The sequence below is a fragment of the Zingiber officinale genome, chromosome 2B (assembly GCF_018446385.1).
Source record: "Zingiber officinale cultivar Zhangliang chromosome 2B, Zo_v1.1, whole genome shotgun sequence".
Lineage (NCBI taxonomy): Eukaryota > Viridiplantae > Streptophyta > Magnoliopsida > Zingiberales > Zingiberaceae > Zingiber > Zingiber officinale.
This window is the reverse complement of record NC_055989.1, coordinates 151,587,884-151,607,782: the sequence shown is the minus strand read 5'-3', so window position 1 is coordinate 151,607,782 and position 19,899 is coordinate 151,587,884. Positions and strand designations below refer to the sequence as shown.

The window sequence follows — 19,899 nt, the reverse complement described above, 5'->3', positions numbered from 1 at the left end:
AATATAGTGAGGCATATAATCTTTACTTTTCTCAGTAAAGTACAAGAGCAATCTGTACATCAGGGAAAAATAAGAATAATTTGACGATCAAAAACAAGAGTGTGACACAAGAAGAAGAAGAAAAGAAAAATGGCGACCACGGAACACCAATGCTACAGCAGCATTAGTATCAAAATTGAGAAACTAATCGAACAAATGAATAATAAACGCCCCCCACACTCTGGGGTGAAGAAGATAAACCCTAAAGGCGAATTACTGTGGTTGCCAACAGACGAATGGCCAAGTGTCGGTGGGGTGAATTCGAGCTACATATCAAATTGCTCGATGAATCTCCAGTTTGCGAAAAGAATTGACTAATGTACAAGCCTCTGCCGACAGACAAGCAACTGAATAGCTAGGACAGACTACTTCCAGGCGCAGAGAGTGGCATTCGCAGTTAAAATTGTCCGTCAGCACCCGGGCAACAACGAATGGGCTACCACCATCTTCAATCACTATTCGGCTATTCAAAGTATGCCCAGGCTATAAGAATAGTATCTACGAGCTCGGGTAATCGAGACTTGGAAATAACAGCACTCCCAGAAGAGGCAAATGAAAGAATGAAGGATGCACCCATTCTGATAGCAGGTGAATCGCAACAAATGTTAGCCAAAATTCTCTGATCTCATACTACCGAGCTGATGATGGTTTTGCATTTTCTGTTTTGTTTGCATGGCACATACAGTCAGGGCAAGGGAAACTGAATATTGAATCAGTTGATCTTTTCATTTCGATTCCCTTGGCGTCACTGTGAGCTCGCATATTAAGCATTTGTCGTTTCAAAGATTTCCACCTGTTCCAGTAGTGGAAAGAAAATATTGCATTAAAAAATATAATGAATTGGAAAATGTTGAGGGAAGGGGTACCGTTAGTTTTATACATTCATGTAAATTCCCGATATTTTACTGAAATGCTATCAGTGTTTGATAAAAAAACTCTCAAGACGAAATCTGGATTTCCAATATAAACTATGGTTTGAGTTACAAAACCATGCCATCATTTGAGTTTAGAATCTATTGGGTAAAACTAGCTACAGGATAAACACTCCAAGATGTCGTTTCCTTAAATTGTGAATTTAAACAAAAAACATGAACACTAGCACAAAAAATAAGTGAGCAAACTTCAGAACTTAACCGAATAAAATAATTGAACATGTAAATGAAGTAACTACCAAAGAAATAAGCCATACAACCAACCATTGGAGATAAAATATTGCAAATGCAAGCTTGATAGTAGCAACATGAATATACATACCCCATATTCTGATTATCGAATAATAATGCCAATTTTCTCTTGTCAGGTTTGATGGTCTTAGAGTGTCCACCGTACATGTATCTCCGATGGCCAATCAGAAAATGAGGAAAATTTCCACCTTGAGTAGTCACAAACACTTCGCTGTGAAGACACACTGAGTAGTCTAACGCAGCCATTCTGGAGGAATAGTTCTGCAAAAATGGCCAATTAAAAACTAATCGAAGACAAGCCACAAACTATAATGTGGGGATCTTTTCAAGAATAAAATAATACCTTAAATGGGGCTAGCTCCTCAGCTGATGCCAATGTTTCTTTAGTTTGTAAAAGGGGAAACATTTCAAGGAGGGGAGCCATGGTCTTTTCAGCTTTATAGATTTTCCCAGAAGCCAAATAAATGGCAGTATCATTAGAGAAGCCCATGCTTCTAAGCATCAAACCAACCTAATTTCAAGTGAAATAATAAGTGGAAGTATTAAAGAGTGCATTATTGTGCTTAGGAGTTACAGAAACCAGAATTAAATGTTTAGACATCAAGAATGGTAAAAATAGGATTCTGATTAATGGAAGACTCAAGCCAGGAAGGAAAACCTAGAATACATTTGAAAGGACACGAATGAAAAATAAAATAATGCATACTATGTTACTTGGACTCAGGTACAACTATTTGAAAAGGACGTGGATCAAATATGCTATTCTAAAATCAATTGGAATACATCTAGATTCAAGCATCAATGTTAAGCCTCTAACAGTTTAAAGCTCTGCTATTTTATTGAACTTCTCTTAAGCTACAGCAACCCAGTAAAAAGATCAATCTGTCATCAATCTCTATTTTCAAAATCTGAGCAATTAATTCATACACATTTATTGCTCACTAAAGCAACCAATCATTAGAACCACAGGCACCTAAAGTTGCAGCTAGCTTGCTCTTATGTAAACATGCAATTAAAAAAAAAGGGGCAAACTCTTTCTTGACAGGAGCAGATTCTAATTTATTTACATAAAATCATCTTATTAATAACAAAAAACATCGCATTCTTCATATCCAAAAGAACACCGTAAAAAAAGAAGGCAGTGTTATAAGCGATGAATTATAGCCCATATAAAGGAATATAAGGTACGACATAACCATTTCTGCAATGTGAGATCATGATATCATTCAAACAACATAATCTTCCCAATATAATAAAATTAAATAAGGGGATACCTCCAAAGGTGTTAGTGGGCATTTTCCATTTATTCTAATTGCCCCAGGTCGAATAACACGACCTGGTTTAGTAAATTTTCCTCTCCAGCCTCTCTCTCTTGCAGCATCCATGTCTTGTTTCTCTTCTTCACCACCATCAAATATGCAACAAGAGAATGCAACCATATCCTGCACAAGATACAAAGTACATTCAGCTTTAGGGAATCAACTACAGTATAATTTAAGAATACAATATTACTTAAGCTATATAACCTCTTCAAAACGTAGATGCACTGCAATATATCTCCCGTTAGTATCTTTACTGTGTTTTTTCATTCGAGAGACTAATTTTTCAGATAAATTTGCAATAGGATTTGAAAATTGCAACGCTTCAAAATTTGCCAAGCATCTTAAGCGCTGAACTGCAGGAGGGGCATCAAATGATAACCGATTTGCAAAAGGAGATATCCGTATGAGCCTGATTCAATAGTAAAATAAATTATTTGAGTAATCATGGAAGTATAGCTATTGAAGACTTGTAAAACTCATGTACCAAAGTACTTAAATGATATACAAGAATAACTAACTATTAACTATGTAATTTGTGACACCACATCTATCAATATACCTTAATGCACTAGAAGAATACGTACAATGAATGATAGCTTTTATGCAAAGAATAATATCACAATTTATAACAAATACTGCACTTCTATACAAGATTAGGTAGCTTTTCATTTCAAAATAAATATAAATTAATTAAGATTAAGTAAACTACTCATTAATCAATTGATGGATTGATCTTCTGAACTACTAGAGAACTTCAACTAACTGTCATGATATGTCCTACCCTACTGTTCAAGGTTGACAAGGTTGCTTGATCCTATCGAAACCAGACCAATTGGGTTGGGGCTGGTAAAGGACAATCTTAACATTCACAAGAAATTGAACATGTGAAAGGAATCTTAAAAAATGGCTAGGGATTAAAGAAATTGACTAGCAAATTTTTCTTTAACTCCCATTTGAAGAAGTTGCTCATCAATTGCTCAATCTTGTCATCATTCACCCATTGATCGGATCACCGCCTCAATCTCAAACACAAGCCACTACTCAAATGCCAAGAGGAGCAGCCACTCTATCAAACTCTTAAATGACAAAAGCAGCAGCCATTCTATCAAACACATGATTCTTGGCTCAGCCTTGTCACTGTTTGTGATCCATCACAAGCTCGAGGAAAACCCAGCACCTCACAGGCACTCCCTGGTCATTATTGATAAAAGGAGGATTGCTTTCTCCTGATCAATAGTGATCTCGATTTAAATAGAAATCAAATTAGTACTACAATTTAAAAAAGAAACAGATAGATTGGCAGTGACTCATTGACCTCTCAAACTGATTTAATAAAGCTCAAATCATATACTAAGATTAAGACTCGATTGGACACTTGGTTCTAAGTAAATTCTTTTCAGTTTAATTTGGTTCATTTTAGGTGTAGGCCGTCAACCAAGCTCAAATTAAACACACCCCTAATACAGTGCCATAATTAAATTGGGAATATAAGGCATATATTACCAATCTAAAATTATTTATTAATTAAATAGTATTATGATTTGATTATAAATAATGATTTGATAATATTAATTGGATATTACTAGAGCCATGAGAACATATAATGTGTAGGATCGAAAACTGCACCAACGTAATGTCCTAATAATCTGATCGTATGAATTATGTTGTTTATTAATTGCTATTATGTATTATATATTTAATGATATATAATGTGCATACTTCTTAGGATTTTTAGCAACTTCTATCAAATTATTTTTTTTAAGGGCTTTAAATGTTATTTACATTGTTTACACAATTTCTCATATACATTCAAGGTTTAAAAATTCCAATCTATCTCTATATCTACCGCAAAAACAAGATGCCCATCCAATTCTTATAAATAACATCAAAATTGACCTATGCCATGTCTCGTTAGATAGAAAAACTACAAAAATCTTATTAACAGTTGTTTAGTATGGCATCACCTTAACACTAATAATTCTTGGGTGATGAGATCCTAAAAGAGAGTTCTTGCCACACTTAAAACAAAAAAGGAGGAAGTTTTGAATGCTAATATGTGATTATGGAAAGACATAATAAGCTATAGGGCTCACCTTTCCTCAATCAATTTAGGAAGAACATTATCCTTGTAGTATTGAATCGAGGACCAAGCTTTTATCTTGAAGTTGAAGACATTGCTCATGTTGTGACCAAACCGATCCATTATGAACTCTGGAACGTTGTCAACTATTCGTACATCATTTTTCAGAGTGTTGATGAAGTGATCCTTATCATAGATGTCATCGAATTTGCTGCACCAATTGTCGGATATGTCAAGCAATATAACAAATATTTGGCCAGCTTGAACACTGGTAACGGCAAACAGTTTCAAACAGCAACAATAAGTTGAATTTTGAATTGTAAATATTAGTCATAATTTCAAATTAATCTCACTGCTGAGTAAACAAATAATACTCAAGGTTCCGTGTACGAGATGCAGTATGTGTTATCCACTTAATCCTACTTGTGTGTCCAGAATGCTAGATCTTCTTTCTAAGCCAGAACCAAACTACATTAAGTGTGACATAAGGCAGAAACCGTATAAGAAAAGATTCGCCTGATTGTGGCAAAGGATTAATGCAACCTAAGTATGTGTTATTAACAAGTGCTCAGAAGAGAACAAAGCCTTCACTTTGCTCATATCATGGATGATGCATGTGATAATGAATTAAAAATAAAAAATAAGAATCAGAATTAAACTATAAATATTTGAGAAGTAGCAATATTGATAATAACCTAGGATCTCTCCAAATGCTGTGATAGTGAAAATTCGGAATAATAAGTGTTGCATTCAGATATCCTGCTACTGCCACCGCATTGCATATCTGTAAAAGAGTATAAAAGGTATGAATAAAAGCCCAAATAACTGTAATTTTCTGTTTTATAAAAAAAATTAAAAAACAACGAGAATGTTGATTATAAAAAAAGAAAGCAAACAACCGATGTCCTTTGCTGATTCAAGCCACCATTTGCCTCAACATAAATATAACCATTTGAATCAGGCAAGCCTGCAAATATAAAACTAAAAGATCTCTGAGTATAAATTAAATATGTTGAAGAAGCATCTTGACAAAGAGCAACAAATCAATCAAGTCCTTGAATAGAAAAAAATGTAAAACATTTGTCATACTCAGAAAACTTGCAAGCATCAATTAAGGAAAACCATGAGGTTTGTGGCCCATGTATGATACATAGCTGACAGAGTATGCCTATTTTCAGAAGGCAGGACATCTTAAACAAGAATGACTTTAAAGGGTGTACACGTAGGTTGAAATAAAAACAGTACAATGTCAAAGGGAGTGCTAGGAAAAAGGAGAGTCAAACGTATTGTCATGATGTATAGATTAACCAGCTTCAGGGGAAATGACCAATCGGATAGGATGGACAGTATAACATTGATCACTATCCAAATGCAAGCATCAAATGAACTTGATGATCATTGAACCTCAATTTGTATAAACTGGCCATCAACCCAGTACATAAAGGTTCTTTAAAATCCTTTGGTTGCTAATTATATTTTTCATCAAGGTGATTTCTCTTTTATGATATGTCAAGCATAAAAGATTTTTGGATTTGAGTTATTAATATCAAGAGTAATAGTTGCAATTTAAAGTATGGAATATGCCAAATTCGAAAAAATTATTTCATATTAGACAAAGAACTCATTATGTTGTAAAAAAGCTCACAACATCAATTTTTTATTTCAGAAAGCCTATCACATGGTATTTCAATTTTCAAGGATGTTCCAAGATATAATTGGAGTGTGCAAAAAGGTAACTCTCAAAAGAGGCTTCTTCCGAGATTATTTCAAACAAACAAATGATTTATCATACATGAGAGCTCAAGTTAAGGCAATGTTAAGACAATTAGCAGATTTATTTTATGATAGGAGCTTGGATTTTAATTCCAGATCTAGGCGTCTCATCCCCGGCCATCATTAAGATAAAAAGAATAAATTTTTAGAAGTTTATAATATCGGCATCATGTTATAGAAGTCATTTTCATGCATTGGATGTACCTAAGCATTTGCCATTAAATTTCTAAAATTCATATACAACTAAAGATAAACCTTATTGTAATTAATTCTTTGATGATATATGCCTGTAAAATGAGACCTTTTCGTATGAACAAAATTCATGCATAGAGGTGAAAAATAGGAGATTATGTGAGGAACGTACCATGCGTAGAGGTCTTTACACAGGGTTGCCACACACTACCTCTGTGAGAGTGTTTCCATACAGCTGATAACTACAGAATAGAGTACACCTAGTTCAATTGCTGAAGATGAAAGCTTGATAAAATTTACACATTAAGAAATGTTTTAGCTCATTCTACTGATAAAAACATAATCACTTTAGATTGTAAAAGAAGAAAACTACAGAAACATTCTAAAGTAACAAGGAAAGACCAATCTTCTACGTTAAAAGTCGATTAAAAAAAGGCAACTTTGTTTTACTATTCCTTGTGTTGATGGATGTGGCTGACTATACACCACTTGATTTATCTCTCACGAAAGATTTTAACTCACATAGAGAGTAGAAGTGTCTTTTATATATATACCACTTCCCTTTTTCTGCTCCTACCTTCCCTTGTCAAACTACAATTGCTTAATAATTTCAATTAGATCACACACTCATATACCAGCTATAGGAAACTAAATGCTATTATTGTGTAGCATAGCTGAGTGCAATTTTTATTGTGCGTGATAATAAAAAGAACACAATGGCATTCTGAATCTATTATCCCATGCTAACAAATAAAAAATAGTGGCACAAACCTCATAAGCAGAATTGTTATAATATACAGAAATATTATTTATAATTAATATACAAAAAATAAAAACACCATGTCAACAATGATCTTCCAACCAAAACAAAGAAAGAAAATAATCACTACACATCTCAGTGCCACCAAACTATTAGTCATATTTCAATTCTTTCGTTACTTATAATCTGTTGGCAAGCACATGCGCCTACCTCTATCCAAAGTACTAGTTGGCAAAAGGTGACTGCGCTCGCCTGAGTGCCCCCGCCAATCCGTACCAAGGCCAACACGGAGAAGGTAAATCACGGGTGACTACTAGCCTTTGGAATAGTGATTGATGCATGAGGGAGACATTTACCTCGGCTATGCCGAGATTCGAATCCCAGAGCACCTCATATGCTAGCCACTAGACCATCCCGAGGGAACTTCTATCCAAGTACTAGTGACATGCAGCAAGGTGGAGAATTTGGAACGTCTATGTCAATCTGTTTAGTAATTGTTTTTATGTCAATTTGTTGATTTGTTCTCTAGGGATTATAATTGAAAAAATCAACCATAATACTCAGACAGATTATCTGTTAAACCTAATGGCCACACAGGAGTTGTACAATAACTCAATAAAAAGTAGATCTTAGTGTAGAAGAACTTAAATTGGAATAAAAACAATGCTTGTTGAACTTGGTTTAGCCAGGAAACATGTAAAAGAGCCACATTGATATTCTAGAATCTGTATGAGAAATTCCTCTTCCATATGCTCAATCGAGATGCATATGTTCGTAGCCGGTTCTCCAGATGATCAAGTGATATTGCATCAGCTCATATCTAATGCTAAACTTGACAATACCACGAATCTAAACGAAGATAAATGGAAACTTCATGCAAAGACCCAAAGGCAAAGAAAGTAAGAAAAGGAGACAGGCAATCAGATCCAAATCAATTGAGAATACAATAAGCAGAAGATGGTAAGTCAGGGCACCGGAACTTACGCCGTCGGTGGAGTTATCGGCATCCATGTCGGGGCGGAGGCGCTCGTAGAGTCTAGGGCTCCGGTATACGGAACCAGGAGGCGAGCGGGAGATTATGCGCACCCCGCTGTCGATGGAGAGAGTGCCCATGTAGACGAGCATGGCGGATACGTACAACAACGGCGCGAACAGGAAGATCGCCTGTCGCCGGAGGAGGAGGGAGAGAATCATCCACACCATCCGCTGCGGGAAGGCCCGGGGCCCGCCCTGCGGCCCGACGCCGCCCCTACCGAGAATCCCCTTCCCGCTGCCGCGGCGGTAGACCCTGGGCGACCTCCGGGGCGACGCCGGGGGCGAGGGCGTGCCCCCACCGCCGCCCCCGCCACCGCCGCCGCTCCCCAGGCGGTTGTAGGCGTGGTACTGCATAGTGGCGGCAGGGATCGATCCGGTCGCCCACCCTCGATCGGCGGATCGACGACGGGGGCGAATCGGAATCTGAGCGTCGTGGGTTACCTCCGCCCGGTGCTGGTAACGATGGATCCTTTTCTCCCGACCGGAGGAAGCGAACCTCAAGCCAGAGATGGCGGTGAGCGGATCCGTGACGCGGTGTTGGCACCGCGGTTGGTGTTGTTGTGCACGTGATGGTGGGCCCATCAAACACGTCGGGCCCACACTGCCTGCGCTTGCTGTTTCGCATCTCCCCGCCGACGGCTGATCCACGCCGTCAAAATACACTTTTTTTTTTTGTATTTAGTTATCTATTTAATATAACTTTCTATTTTAAAAAGAAAAGATCATTTCACCGAATTTTTTTCATTAATTTCTGTAAGATTAAATATCATGAAAATATTATAAACAAATAAAAGACAAAATAAAAAAGAGTTTATTATAACTAAAATGATCTTTATTTTTTTAAATATGTTTTAAAAAATATTTATCAGATTTTTCATTTTGAAAAAAATCTAATGTTAAAGGAAATTAAAACAGAGTAAATTACTTTAATTTAATTAAAATTATTATATATAATAGTATTATTATATAAAAAATACATTTTATAATTTTTTTATTAAATTTAATTAAAATTATTTAAATATTTTTATAACAATTATGATTGATTATATTTTTAATAAATATTATTGAAATAAGAATATTTCCAAAGTAAAAAAAATATATCTTTTTCTTTTTTTATAATAGAAAATGTAAATATCAATTATTAAATAAAAGATACAAAAATAAATTGACTGGGTTAGCCAATTAAAAAATGATTTTTTTTTGTTTTAATTTTTTAAAAATAGACTTATACATATATGAACCCAAGCATATCCTATTATTCTAAAATCTCATTTGGAAGATTTCTTAATCTTTTATATAAATTATTAAGCATATCCAATTTAATATAATTATCATGATGTTTCCTTATCTTTTGCCATTTTCTCATAATAATTCCCTAAATATAAAATCATAATAACAATTTTGAATGTCTCCTAATCTCTTACCATTTCTCTCATGTTATTTCTCCAAAAAGTAAATAAATAAAAAATAATAATAGAATATAATAATTTCCTAATATTGTAACATTTTTGTTTTATCAATAATGATTAAGAAAGAATTTTGAATGAACCATGAAAGTGATTTAATATTGTAACATTTAATTTTGTGAAGATTTAAAAAAACATTGAAGGGACATTAAATAGAGAGAGCGAAATTGAGGAAATGAAGGAGACATTGATCGCGTGGACCATGTTTGTCCTTTTAAGATTCTTCAGCTTCTAAAGTCAAAATTAGCTCAGGTCAAAGTCAACGGTTTAATGAGGGTGACGTGATAGGCCGAGCCGAGCCGAGCATGAGGACTAGGCTCGTTTATCTCCGCGGATGGAAACGGCTTCCGCGGAAGGACATGCGAGGAGAGGTAAAATGTATTTTCCGTCTTACGTTTACTACTCGAATTAGGAAGACCGGTCATCGCTTGAGGTACGCAAGGTTGGAGGCACATGATTAGGAATTTATATAATAAGGGGAAAACAAATAAGAGGACGTCCTTTTTTTTATTGTTGAAATGGTCCCTTATTTATTTTTTATTTTTACCAGAAAGATGTCTCATCCATATTGTAATTTTTAATTTTTTTTATTTTTAATGTAGTAATTATAAATCCTAACTACTGCAATATCATAACTGTTATTATATTATTATAATATAAACATTTTATCTCTCACCCATGAACATTATATTATAGAAGGAAAAGATAATATAGAAGGAAGATAAATCATAAAAAAAAACTTTATTTAGTACTGTAACCTTTTGCATGAGAGTCAGGTGGCTTGTGATGGATTTTTTATGTATTAAAAATTGATCTCATGATTTATTATAATAATACTATATACAAATCATAATTGTTATATTTGTTAATCATAACCATATCAATCTATGGAAGCGTTAGCATCATCTTATAATAGTTATAAATCATAACTGTTATAATATAAATAATTTATTTCTAATCAATTTTAATTAACATCGTCTTACAATACCCTTATATGATCATTATAACTCTTCCAACTATATAATTATATTAGCTATAAAATCATACGTACGGTAGCAAAGAGAAAGATCGGTCGTTGTCTGAGGTTAAAGGAAGATGCCACAATGTCAAATAAGGACGACAGTGAATTTGATTGTTGCTATGACACACTGACAATAATGATTAGGATTTATAGTGGCACTGTCAATAAGTCAAAAGTAGATTAATTCTAACAATTTCATCCAAGTATATAGAAATAAGCCTAATATTTTATTAAAAGTTAAAAATTTGAAATTATACAAAATATTATTATTACCATCATTATTATATAGTATATATATTTGCTTAGATACATACTACGATAAATATGTCAAATCAAGTCTAATTTTATGATATTAATTTCTTCCATAATATAATTAAGCCAAATCAAATTTAAAATAACTTACATTGTTAAAATGATTATTTAAATTTGATTTTTTTTAATAAGTTTGATTTGAAGTTGATTCATTTAAATAGGACTCTTAATTTAAATTTATCTTATTGTTTAGAATTTTTATATTTTAAATTTAATTAATTAATTATTAAGATTGATAATATAAATTTATTTATTTAACACATTGATAATAATTTTTATTAATGAATAAAAACGTTGTTGATAAATTTAATTCAAAATATTAATTAATTGAATATATATTTAAGTTTGTTCATTTAATTTAATAAATCATTTTTATCTAATTAAAGTTATGTGTATTGGATCAACGTAAGTAAATTTTTAGTAAATTGAACCTCAGATTTGTTCCTCATATTCGATTCGTCTACACTTTACTGTAAGAAAAATTGTCATAGTTTTTTTAAAAAACATATAAAATTGATAACGACATCAAATATTTTATTTCGTACGTTTTTTGTTTGTATGCTCCCATTCAGTGTTACTAGTCGACAAGCATCACACATCAAGACACGAGACAAAATATATATATCTTGATGTCTGATGCACTTAGATTAGTAACACAAATTGGGGCATGATTTTATGGTCGAAAAATTTAAGATTTAATTCTCAAAGTATCATTACGTAAGATTAAGCGTCTCAGTTATGTATTTTCAGTTGTGTATATATATTTATCTTTTTTTTTTATATATTCGTGAGCCCGATTTAAAGGATGGTTGATGTGACAATTCCATATGAGACAAAATATATTATAAAAGACTATGTCAATTTTGAGGGTTGGAAAACAAATTTATAATAATGAAGGGGCGACTTTGATAATTTTATAGACAATAAATATATAAATCTTTTCGACCACCAATTTGATCCAGCCATCTGTCCTCATCCTTCCATTGGCCTCATTCGTCGGCGCCGAGTGACGACGAGTCGCCGGTCAACTCCGCGTTCACGATGGCCGCCGTGTGGACGATCGATCCGAGAAGGGCAGGATCGTAATCTGGCTTTGAACTTGCAGTTTTTAGTGCCCTGGCTTTTGTTGTAACCTTGTCCGCGGAATCGCTCTATCAGTCTCACACGTATATAAAGCGAGGAGCAGATAAAGGAAGTAGTCAACGAAGATTGCCCCTTTTGGTGGAGTTCTTCTTCGGCGCCTGGTTTAGGGTAAGCCCTTCTCCCTCCCCTTGGTTATGTCGACATCTTTGAATCAGTTCGATTTTTTTTCTTGTTGTTGTCGATTCGTTTCGACTAGTTGTCGGCGATCCCATTGATTCCCAATCGGTTGGTTTCTGAAAGATGCGATTGCTTGCGTTCCCCAGAAATCTTAATGCTATTTTAAGCTCTTAGCTGTTTCTACTTCCGTTTCGTCTGCGCTTGGCTTATCGAGGTATTTGGATGGTGCTTGGCGATCTCAGTTCCGTTTTTTTTTGGTTCTAGGTTTTGTTAAGTTTACACGATTTCTTATTCAAAATTAGGAATTGAAAAAAAAAAGTGCACCAGATTTCTTATGCATTAGTAGGAGTTTGCATTTGACTCGTAAAAGTCTCTATTTTTTCCGTATCTGTGATTTGCTGCGAAGAGTGTTGTTCGATTAGGGTTTATTGACTTGTGATAGTCGTCTTTCAGGCTTGCTAATGAGAATCCGCAAGCCATGGACAGTGGAATTGGAGATCTGCGAGCACTATTAGAGGAATTTGATAATAACCAGTTCGTTTCTGATCCATCCACTGCAAATAGCTTCAACGTCAAAGGGCCGCAGTCATCACAGTCGGCGTCAGCCACCATTGCCTCTATCCCAAACAGTGTCATTGACCTCCCTAACGATACATTTCTTCAAACCCCTTCAGCGCCCAACGTCAGTGCCACTGTCATGCCCTCGTTTAGCAGCCTCCTAAATGTGGAATTTTGTTATGATAATCTCATCAGTCAGGAGAACGCTTTTAGCAGCTTAGAATTGGGAGGGCAACTGCAGTCTTCTAATCAGAGTATGCTGGTCGACCTCACAAGTGTGCAGCCCAGCTCTTTGCCCTCTGTCTCTGACCCAATCACCCACCTTGTGCCACCGCTGGCTTCAGGCGCCGCAGTTGATTCACCAGATGATTCTGAATTCTCAGATATTGTTGTCAGGTATATGCAAATGCTCATGGAGGGGAGCAATGATGATAAATTTGATACCTATTCAGAAAGCCCAGCTCTCTTAGCTGTAGAGAAGCCATTTTATGACATCTTAGATGAGAAAGTCTCGACTTCAATTCATAAGCCACTGGTATTTTCTGGCCATGTTTCGGATGGTCCTGATGATTACACCAACGATCGCCATTCTAACTCTACTGGCAGTGGCAGCACAGCCAAGGACGATGAGCATGCTGAGTCTTCTCAGTCACAGATCAACCCAGTTGTATATAGTGATTGTTTTCAATCTACTCTTTTCTTGGAGAATAGCTTTGGTGATACAGTAGATGGGATGGCGAAATCTATTCTAGCAATGTTTCCATCTCCTGATTTCCTTGCCGAAAACCAGTCTGATTCACAGTTCCAAAAGGGATTCGAGGAAGGACAGAAATTTCTTCCAAGTAACGATAAGCTGGTGATTGATTTAGAGGTAGATGATTTCCGCTTACCGCAAGTGCCAACGAAAGGGAAAAAGGTGGTTGAGGCCAAAAAAGAGGACAAAGTTGATGACAATCAAGTTTCTTCATCTAGGGGCAAGAAAAACCCACATGGCCAGGATGTGGATTTGGAGGCAGGTAGGAGTAATAAACAATCAGCTATCTTCTCTGATGATTCTCGCCGCACTGATTTGCTTGATGAGATTCTGTTATCCGAGGAGCTTTGTGTAAATGCTGCTGATAAACTTAAAACGAAATTGCAGAATGAGGCAAACAAAGTTTCTCGTAGCAGTCACTCAAAAGGATCCGGTTCAGGGAAAAGTCGAGGGAGGAAACAATCAAAGAGGGAGGTTGTGGACCTAAGCACTCTCTTAATTCATTGTGCTCAAGCTGTGGCTGCAGACGATCCTCGCAATGCAAATGAAATGTTGAAGCAGATCAGACAGCATTCTTCACCAGAAGGAGATGCAAATGAGAGACTAGCCCATTACTTTGCCAATGGCCTCCAGGCTCGCCTTGCTGGTACAGGAAGCCAGATCTATCATTCCTTGACTTCAAAACGGTTTTCTGTTACTGATGTTCTGAAGGCTTACCAGCTTTATACAACTGCCTGCCCTTTTAGGAAGCTTTCCCATTTTTTCTCCACCCAGACCATCCTAGATGTGGCAGAGAAGGCGACAAAGTTGCACATCATAGATTTTGGTATATACTATGGTTTACAATGGCCATGTTTCTTGCAACGCCTTTCTTATCGCGGTAGGCCTCCCAAAGTTCGCATTACTGGCATTGATACTCCTGTTGCTGGGTTCCGTCCAGCAGAGCTGATTGATGAAACTGGCCGCCGCTTAGCTGATTATGCTCGCAGTTTTAGCATACCATTTGAGTATCGGTCAATTGCATCAGCCAAGTGGGAGACCATTCGAGCAGAGGATCTCCACCTCCAAAGCGACGAGGTGTTGGTTGTGAACTGTTTGTACAGGTTCAAGAGCCTCATGGATGAGACAGTGGTAGTAGATAACCCAAGGGACATGGTCTTAAACAATATACGAAGAATGAATCCGGATGTCTTCATTCATGGCATTGTTAATGGCACATACAGTGTGCCATTCTTCGTTACACGCTTCCGAGAAGCTCTGTTCCACTACTCCTCCGTGTATGACATGATTGAGACTAACGTGGTACAGAAGCATGAGTCAAGACAGCTGATTGAAAACGTCCTCTTTGGCCGCGAGGTTCTCAATATAATTGCTTGTGAGGGCACAGAAAGATTGGAGAGACCAGAGACCTACAAGCAATGGGGTGTAAGGAATCTAAGGGCAGGGTTTATGCAGCTCCCAGTGAATCGAGATATCATGAAGAAAGCAAAAGATAAGGTGAAGGCCTGCTACAACAAGGACTTTGTCGTCGACGAAGATAGCAAATGGATGCTGCAAGGGTGGAAAGGTCGTATTATATATGCTTTATCCTCATGGAAACCCAATAGTTTTCATTAGCTTTATTTCATCAAAACCCACACGTATTTTCTTCAGCCAATGATGTAAATGCAGTTACATGTATTGTTTACTCATGGAAGGAATTTGGGTTTCAGTCTCTGTACTCTCTGACATGAAAGACTTGCTCACTTTCATTGTTGTCGTTCTGAAACCTTCAATTGATGCCGATGTCTGATTGAAACGGAAATTTTGTTTTTCTTTCAGGTAATTTTCCTCTATGTTCTTGGAAATTTGAATTTAGCATTATTTTATACATCATATTATTCACAGGTACTCCACAACATGCAAATGTCGTTGTAGTATAGTGGTGAGTATTCCCGCCTGTCACGCGGGTGACCCGGGTTCGATCCCCGGCAACGGCGGTCTTTTTGTTTTTGTTTTCCCTATTGTAAATGGACTGGGCTTAACAGTATCTAAATGGGCCAAGGCCTAAATAATTCCAACTTATTCAACTCGACACGCTTACAATCGACCAGGGTTTTTGGAGCAGCGGCTGGCGGGCGAAGAAAGCGCTCAGAGGGAGAGAGAGAGGAAGACGGCGACGATGAGCGGCGCCGGCTCTCCGGACTTCTTCTGCAGGGAAGCACAGCGCCTCGGTTACGTCGCTCGATCTGCCTTCAAGGTCCCGTCTCTGTTCTCTTTGTCGTTGCTTTTGATTCGGAAACAAATCTGACTTCTGCTTTTCCCTTCTCTTCGCAGCTTCTGCAGATGCAGAAGCAGTATAAGCTCATAACTCCGGGGGCTTCGGTGCTTGATCTTGGATGCGCACCAGGCGCTTGGCTTCAGGTGCCGTTCCCTTCCATTCGTCTCGAAAACTGACTCCTAATTTATGGGTTCTTTGCTAAACCCGATGCTTAATCTTTGCAACATAACTAGGTAGCATGTCAGAGCTTGGGTCCTCTGGAGAAGGGCGGATCAGTCATTGGCATTGATATAAAGGTTTCTCCCACGACTATGATTTTTTTCCCCCCCTGAGAAGGCAGTTTTAATTCTCTGTGTATATGGTGTTGATTGCATTGCAGAAAGTGAAAGTTCCTTCTTCTCATTGTGATTCTCGGGTCAGAGCAATCTGTTTGGATGTGATGAATTTGTTGAGAGATCAAGTCAAGGCAATGTCTCCTCAGGTATTATTTTTTCCTGATTACTGGATGCTGATGTTCCGGAGCATTTTAATTACTGTTGGCTATTTGCAATTCAGAGATGTTATTTTTCCATGTAAACTCTATGGAGGTTACTGATTCCTTTAGAATTGTGTTTCATACCTTTAGATTTGCTCAATGAAGCAGTCTTATTTCTGGCTTGGCATTGACTTTAACTAATTTAAAATTTTATCATGTTTAAAATGTTAGTCCATCATTGTCCCAACGATAATTCTTGAGCTTCCATAGTCCGTACCACATTGGCATCTTCAATTTGGTATTCTAGAGGGATTTAAGTTGACTCTTGCACAATAGCTTCAACACCTGTTAGAGGAGACAAGTTCATTTTATTATCATCTATGAGTTCTTATCTTGGTAGGCATTCTTAAATTACCATTTTAAGTTGTAATCAGCTTCAACACCTGTTGTTATATTCTCACTTCAACCTTTTGCTATACCTTTTGATTCGATGCCTAGAGGTTGCTCCCTACTAAAATTAGCAATACTATTTGCCCCAAGACATTAATATTTTGCCCACTACTGCTTATTGACCATATTTGAAGTTTAATTGTTGAAAACAACTTATCAAACACTTAAGTAGCTTATCATTGAAAAAAAAATTGGTGCTTTTGTCCCTTTCACTTATAAGAAAGCTCAATTTAAGGTTATTAAAGATATTTTGAGTATAGGGCCATAGGCTATAGTCGATTTCAAGTAATTGGGTCCAACTCATGAACTCAATCAGCATATAACTAATGCAATAACTTATAACCTTGCATAAAACTCAATGGCGGATAAAATGCAAGTATCAAACCCCAAATTATTGAGACTAAGATCGCTCAATGATGTTGTCATTGTTTGAATCACGCACTATCAGCACAACTACTTTTCTTTTCAAGTTACTGAAGAATAACGGTTTGGTATACAAAAGTTAGTCTCTTGTCACCTATTATATCATCTTTTGTTATTTATATGATTTTCAGGAAAGAGGGTTTTCTGTGATTTTATCGGATATGTGTCCGCCAGTATCGGGCATCACAGTAAAGGACACTGCTCTCTCCTGCGAACTTGGCGCGCGCGCCCTCTCATTGGCTATAGGCAGGGTACTTTTACCAAACTCAGCTGGGGATAATATAGCAGAGTTGAGTGACAACAACACAGACGCCGATACAAATGAAGATGGTGTTCTTCGTCAAGGAGGCAACCTTGTGATTAAACTCCTCGAGAGCGAAGATAATGCAGGTCCAGATACTCTTTTGAATAAAGTAGAGAGAAAAACTCTCCTTAATCTTATTCATTGATTATGTTGTGGATTTATGGTTGCAGCCTTTCTTAAATTTTGCAAACAGCGTTTCGCAAAGGCAGTATGGTTAAGACCCAAGGCTACCAGATCCTCGTCGAGAGAGATATACTTGATATGTCAAGGTCGTAGGTAGGCCATTGCCTGACTGGTAAAAACTGCATTCTCTTCTGTAAAAGCATATTCTCATGCAATTTTGAGTTCCATTTCTTTGACAGATTTAAGATCTTGTAAAACTGAAATGAACATGAATGTTAATTTAAAATTTTTGTGTGGACATGAAGTTTTTGATGTGGAATCAATGTCGGATCTAGCCTGCCATAGTATTTTGTATAAAATATGAGGGATGTTCAAATCCAACTTTTTTTTTCTGGATAAATTGAATCAGTCAATCTAGGCTATCAGTGTAGTCGTAGTCGATGTCGAATTTAGGTATATAGCGGTTCATCACAACATGTTAGGTGACTAACTGTTTAATCGAATTTGAGTTTTAAAATCAAACCGAATAAATTAAATTTTCTAATGTAATGTTTTTTTCATAACCTCTAAATATTTTGCTGTTTCGTCTTATCCGATTGCATCATCAATCAATAATGCATGCGTTCCATGCTGAATCACAAACACCGGACCACTCACTCGTCACATGCTCTGTCTCCTCGTCCCGGAGACCTCCATCCTTTCTCTTCCACGTCGGGTCAACACTGCTCGAATCAGATGCACGTCACGGCGGCCGTCGGCTGTTGGATCCACGCGTGCGCCGCCGGGCGGGGCAGCATCCGACATGCCTCCGAATGGTCAGCGTCTCCCTCTGTCGCCATGCGTGCGTGGTGACGTCCGTGCCTGCTCCATTATTAGTGCTCTGCTCGCCCTCTGTCTCCCGAGTCAATTAATTCAACACCTATTTTCTAATCTCGCTGCTGTTTTGACTGTACGCAGGGCGGTGGGTCGCTGTGTACATGGAGGCCTCCAAAGAGCAGTAGCATCTCACTGGTCTCCAACAGCAATAAGCCTGATCAAGTCCTCTCTCTATAAAAGGCGTGCTTATCCTCCCGCTGTTTCTTCACTTCGTGTTGAATCCGTCCAGACGATGGAGGTGCGCATGGATGAGAAATGGAAGCTGTCGAGGAAGAGAGGAGGCGGAGAAGCGAAGAGGAGGAGCACGGCGGAGTCCTTGTCCAGGAGATGTGGGAGTCTTGTGAGAGAGCAGAGGGCCAAATTCTACATCATGCGCCGCTGTGTTGTTATGCTCCTTTGCTGGAGAGATTGACTGCCACTGGAAAAGAAAAACAGAAAAAAGGGAAAAGAAAGTTGAGAACAAATCCAAGTGTAGAAGAAGAGCTCACAAGGGATGGAGAGATCAAAGTAAGACATGCAATAAAAGGAGAAGTTTTGTTTTGTTTTCCCATAATTTGGTACATGTATTGGTGAAAGGGAAAGGAATTTGTATGGAAAACTTAATTGGAATCATAAACCTTTTGTTCTTCCTTAATTTGTGTCTTATAGAAGAAATTACTGCATTGAACCGCGCAAGTAGGTTTTAGAATTTCTCATTTTGTGTACCTAATTTTTGTAATACCAATGCATTCCTGTTAACCCGCCTTTCGTTTTTTCCTACTCATTTAAAAATTTACTACACACAAGTTACATTGTCAAATTCAGATTTAAGCGTATATATTAAAAAGATTTGTAGGAGTGCATTTATTTTAGTTTAAAGTGATTCAAAGTTTTCTAATTCTATTAGTCAGTTTTGATGACGTAAATTAAGAATAATGAATTTTTAAATTTGTAAACGTTTACTAAAATTTGTCACAAGCTTATCATAAGACTTAGGATAATGATACTAACTAATACTATTAATGAATGTTGGTAATGGGAATGTGGACTATCCAAGATTCCTACGTTGCCCATATTTCCACAAGACAATTTACTGATATATCTCTTGGTATTCCCATTATATAAGACGTCTAAGTTTTTCATCGAGGTGGAGAGGAAAAAGAAAAGAGAGAACAAGAATATCCATTATGCGGTGGGATTTAATTTGTGGAATTGTCAAGAAGCATTCACCATTGTAACCTTTTCACAGACGG

General features: G+C 36.9%; 2 protein-coding genes, 1 non-coding gene and 1 pseudogene across 8 annotated transcripts; 3 read left to right on the top strand and 1 right to left on the bottom strand.

Moving 5' to 3' along the window:
• Window positions 1-4: 4 nt before the first annotated feature.
• On the bottom strand, window positions 5-12,919 carry LOC122048871 (annotated as a pseudogene).
• LOC122047878 (scarecrow-like protein 9) lies at window positions 12,287-15,576 on the top strand. 2 transcript variants are annotated; one of them, XM_042609399.1, is made up of 3 exons: window positions 12,287-12,435; window positions 12,898-15,323; window positions 15,469-15,576. In XM_042609399.1, the coding sequence occupies exons 2-3, from the start codon at window positions 12,923-12,925 to the stop codon at window positions 15,546-15,548; spliced, it is 2,481 nt and encodes an 826-aa protein (XP_042465333.1). In that variant the 5' UTR covers window positions 12,287-12,435; window positions 12,898-12,922; the 3' UTR covers window positions 15,549-15,576. The 2 variants fall into 2 exon arrangements, with proteins under 2 accessions (XP_042465333.1, XP_042465334.1); XM_042609400.1 differs by having other exon boundaries at window positions 12,898-15,470.
• An 87-nt stretch (window positions 15,577-15,663) lies between these two features.
• TRNAD-GUC lies at window positions 15,664-15,735 on the top strand. Its single transcript has one exon. It is a non-coding gene; the product is annotated as a tRNA-Asp (tRNA).
• Window positions 15,674-19,342, top strand: LOC122047880 (ribosomal RNA large subunit methyltransferase E-like). Of its 5 annotated transcripts, none has more exons than XM_042609403.1 (7): window positions 15,674-15,995; window positions 16,073-16,159; window positions 16,250-16,312; window positions 16,396-16,497; window positions 17,496-17,754; window positions 17,839-17,963; window positions 18,749-18,883. In XM_042609403.1, the coding sequence occupies exons 1-6, from the start codon at window positions 15,918-15,920 to the stop codon at window positions 17,946-17,948; spliced, it is 699 nt and encodes a 232-aa protein (XP_042465337.1). In that variant the 5' UTR covers window positions 15,674-15,917; the 3' UTR covers window positions 17,949-17,963; window positions 18,749-18,883. The 5 variants fall into 5 exon arrangements, 4 of the variants coding, with proteins under 4 accessions (XP_042465337.1, XP_042465335.1, XP_042465336.1 ...); XR_006130674.1 differs by having other exon boundaries at window positions 15,870-15,995; window positions 17,839-18,606; window positions 18,749-19,342; XM_042609401.1 differs by having other exon boundaries at window positions 15,870-15,995; window positions 17,839-17,944; window positions 18,749-19,342.
• Window positions 19,343-19,899: the final 557 nt, after the last annotated feature.

Coding starts and splice junctions, on each gene's coding strand:
- LOC122047878 (XM_042609399.1), top strand. CDS start 12,923: ATGGACAGTGGAATTGGAGATCTGCGAGCACTATTAGAGGAATTTGAT. Junction 15,324..15,468: donor GATGCTGCAAGGGTGGAAAG/GTCGTATTATAT, acceptor TTTGGGTTTCAG/TCTCTGTACTCTCTGACATG.
- LOC122047880 (XM_042609401.1), top strand. CDS start 15,918: ATGAGCGGCGCCGGCTCTCCGGACTTCTTCTGCAGGGAAGCACAGCGC. Junction 16,498..17,495: donor TCAAGGCAATGTCTCCTCAG/GTATTATTTTTT, acceptor TATGATTTTCAG/GAAAGAGGGTTTTCTGTGAT. Junction 17,755..17,838: donor CGAGAGCGAAGATAATGCAG/GTCCAGATACTC, acceptor TTATGGTTGCAG/CCTTTCTTAAATTTTGCAAA.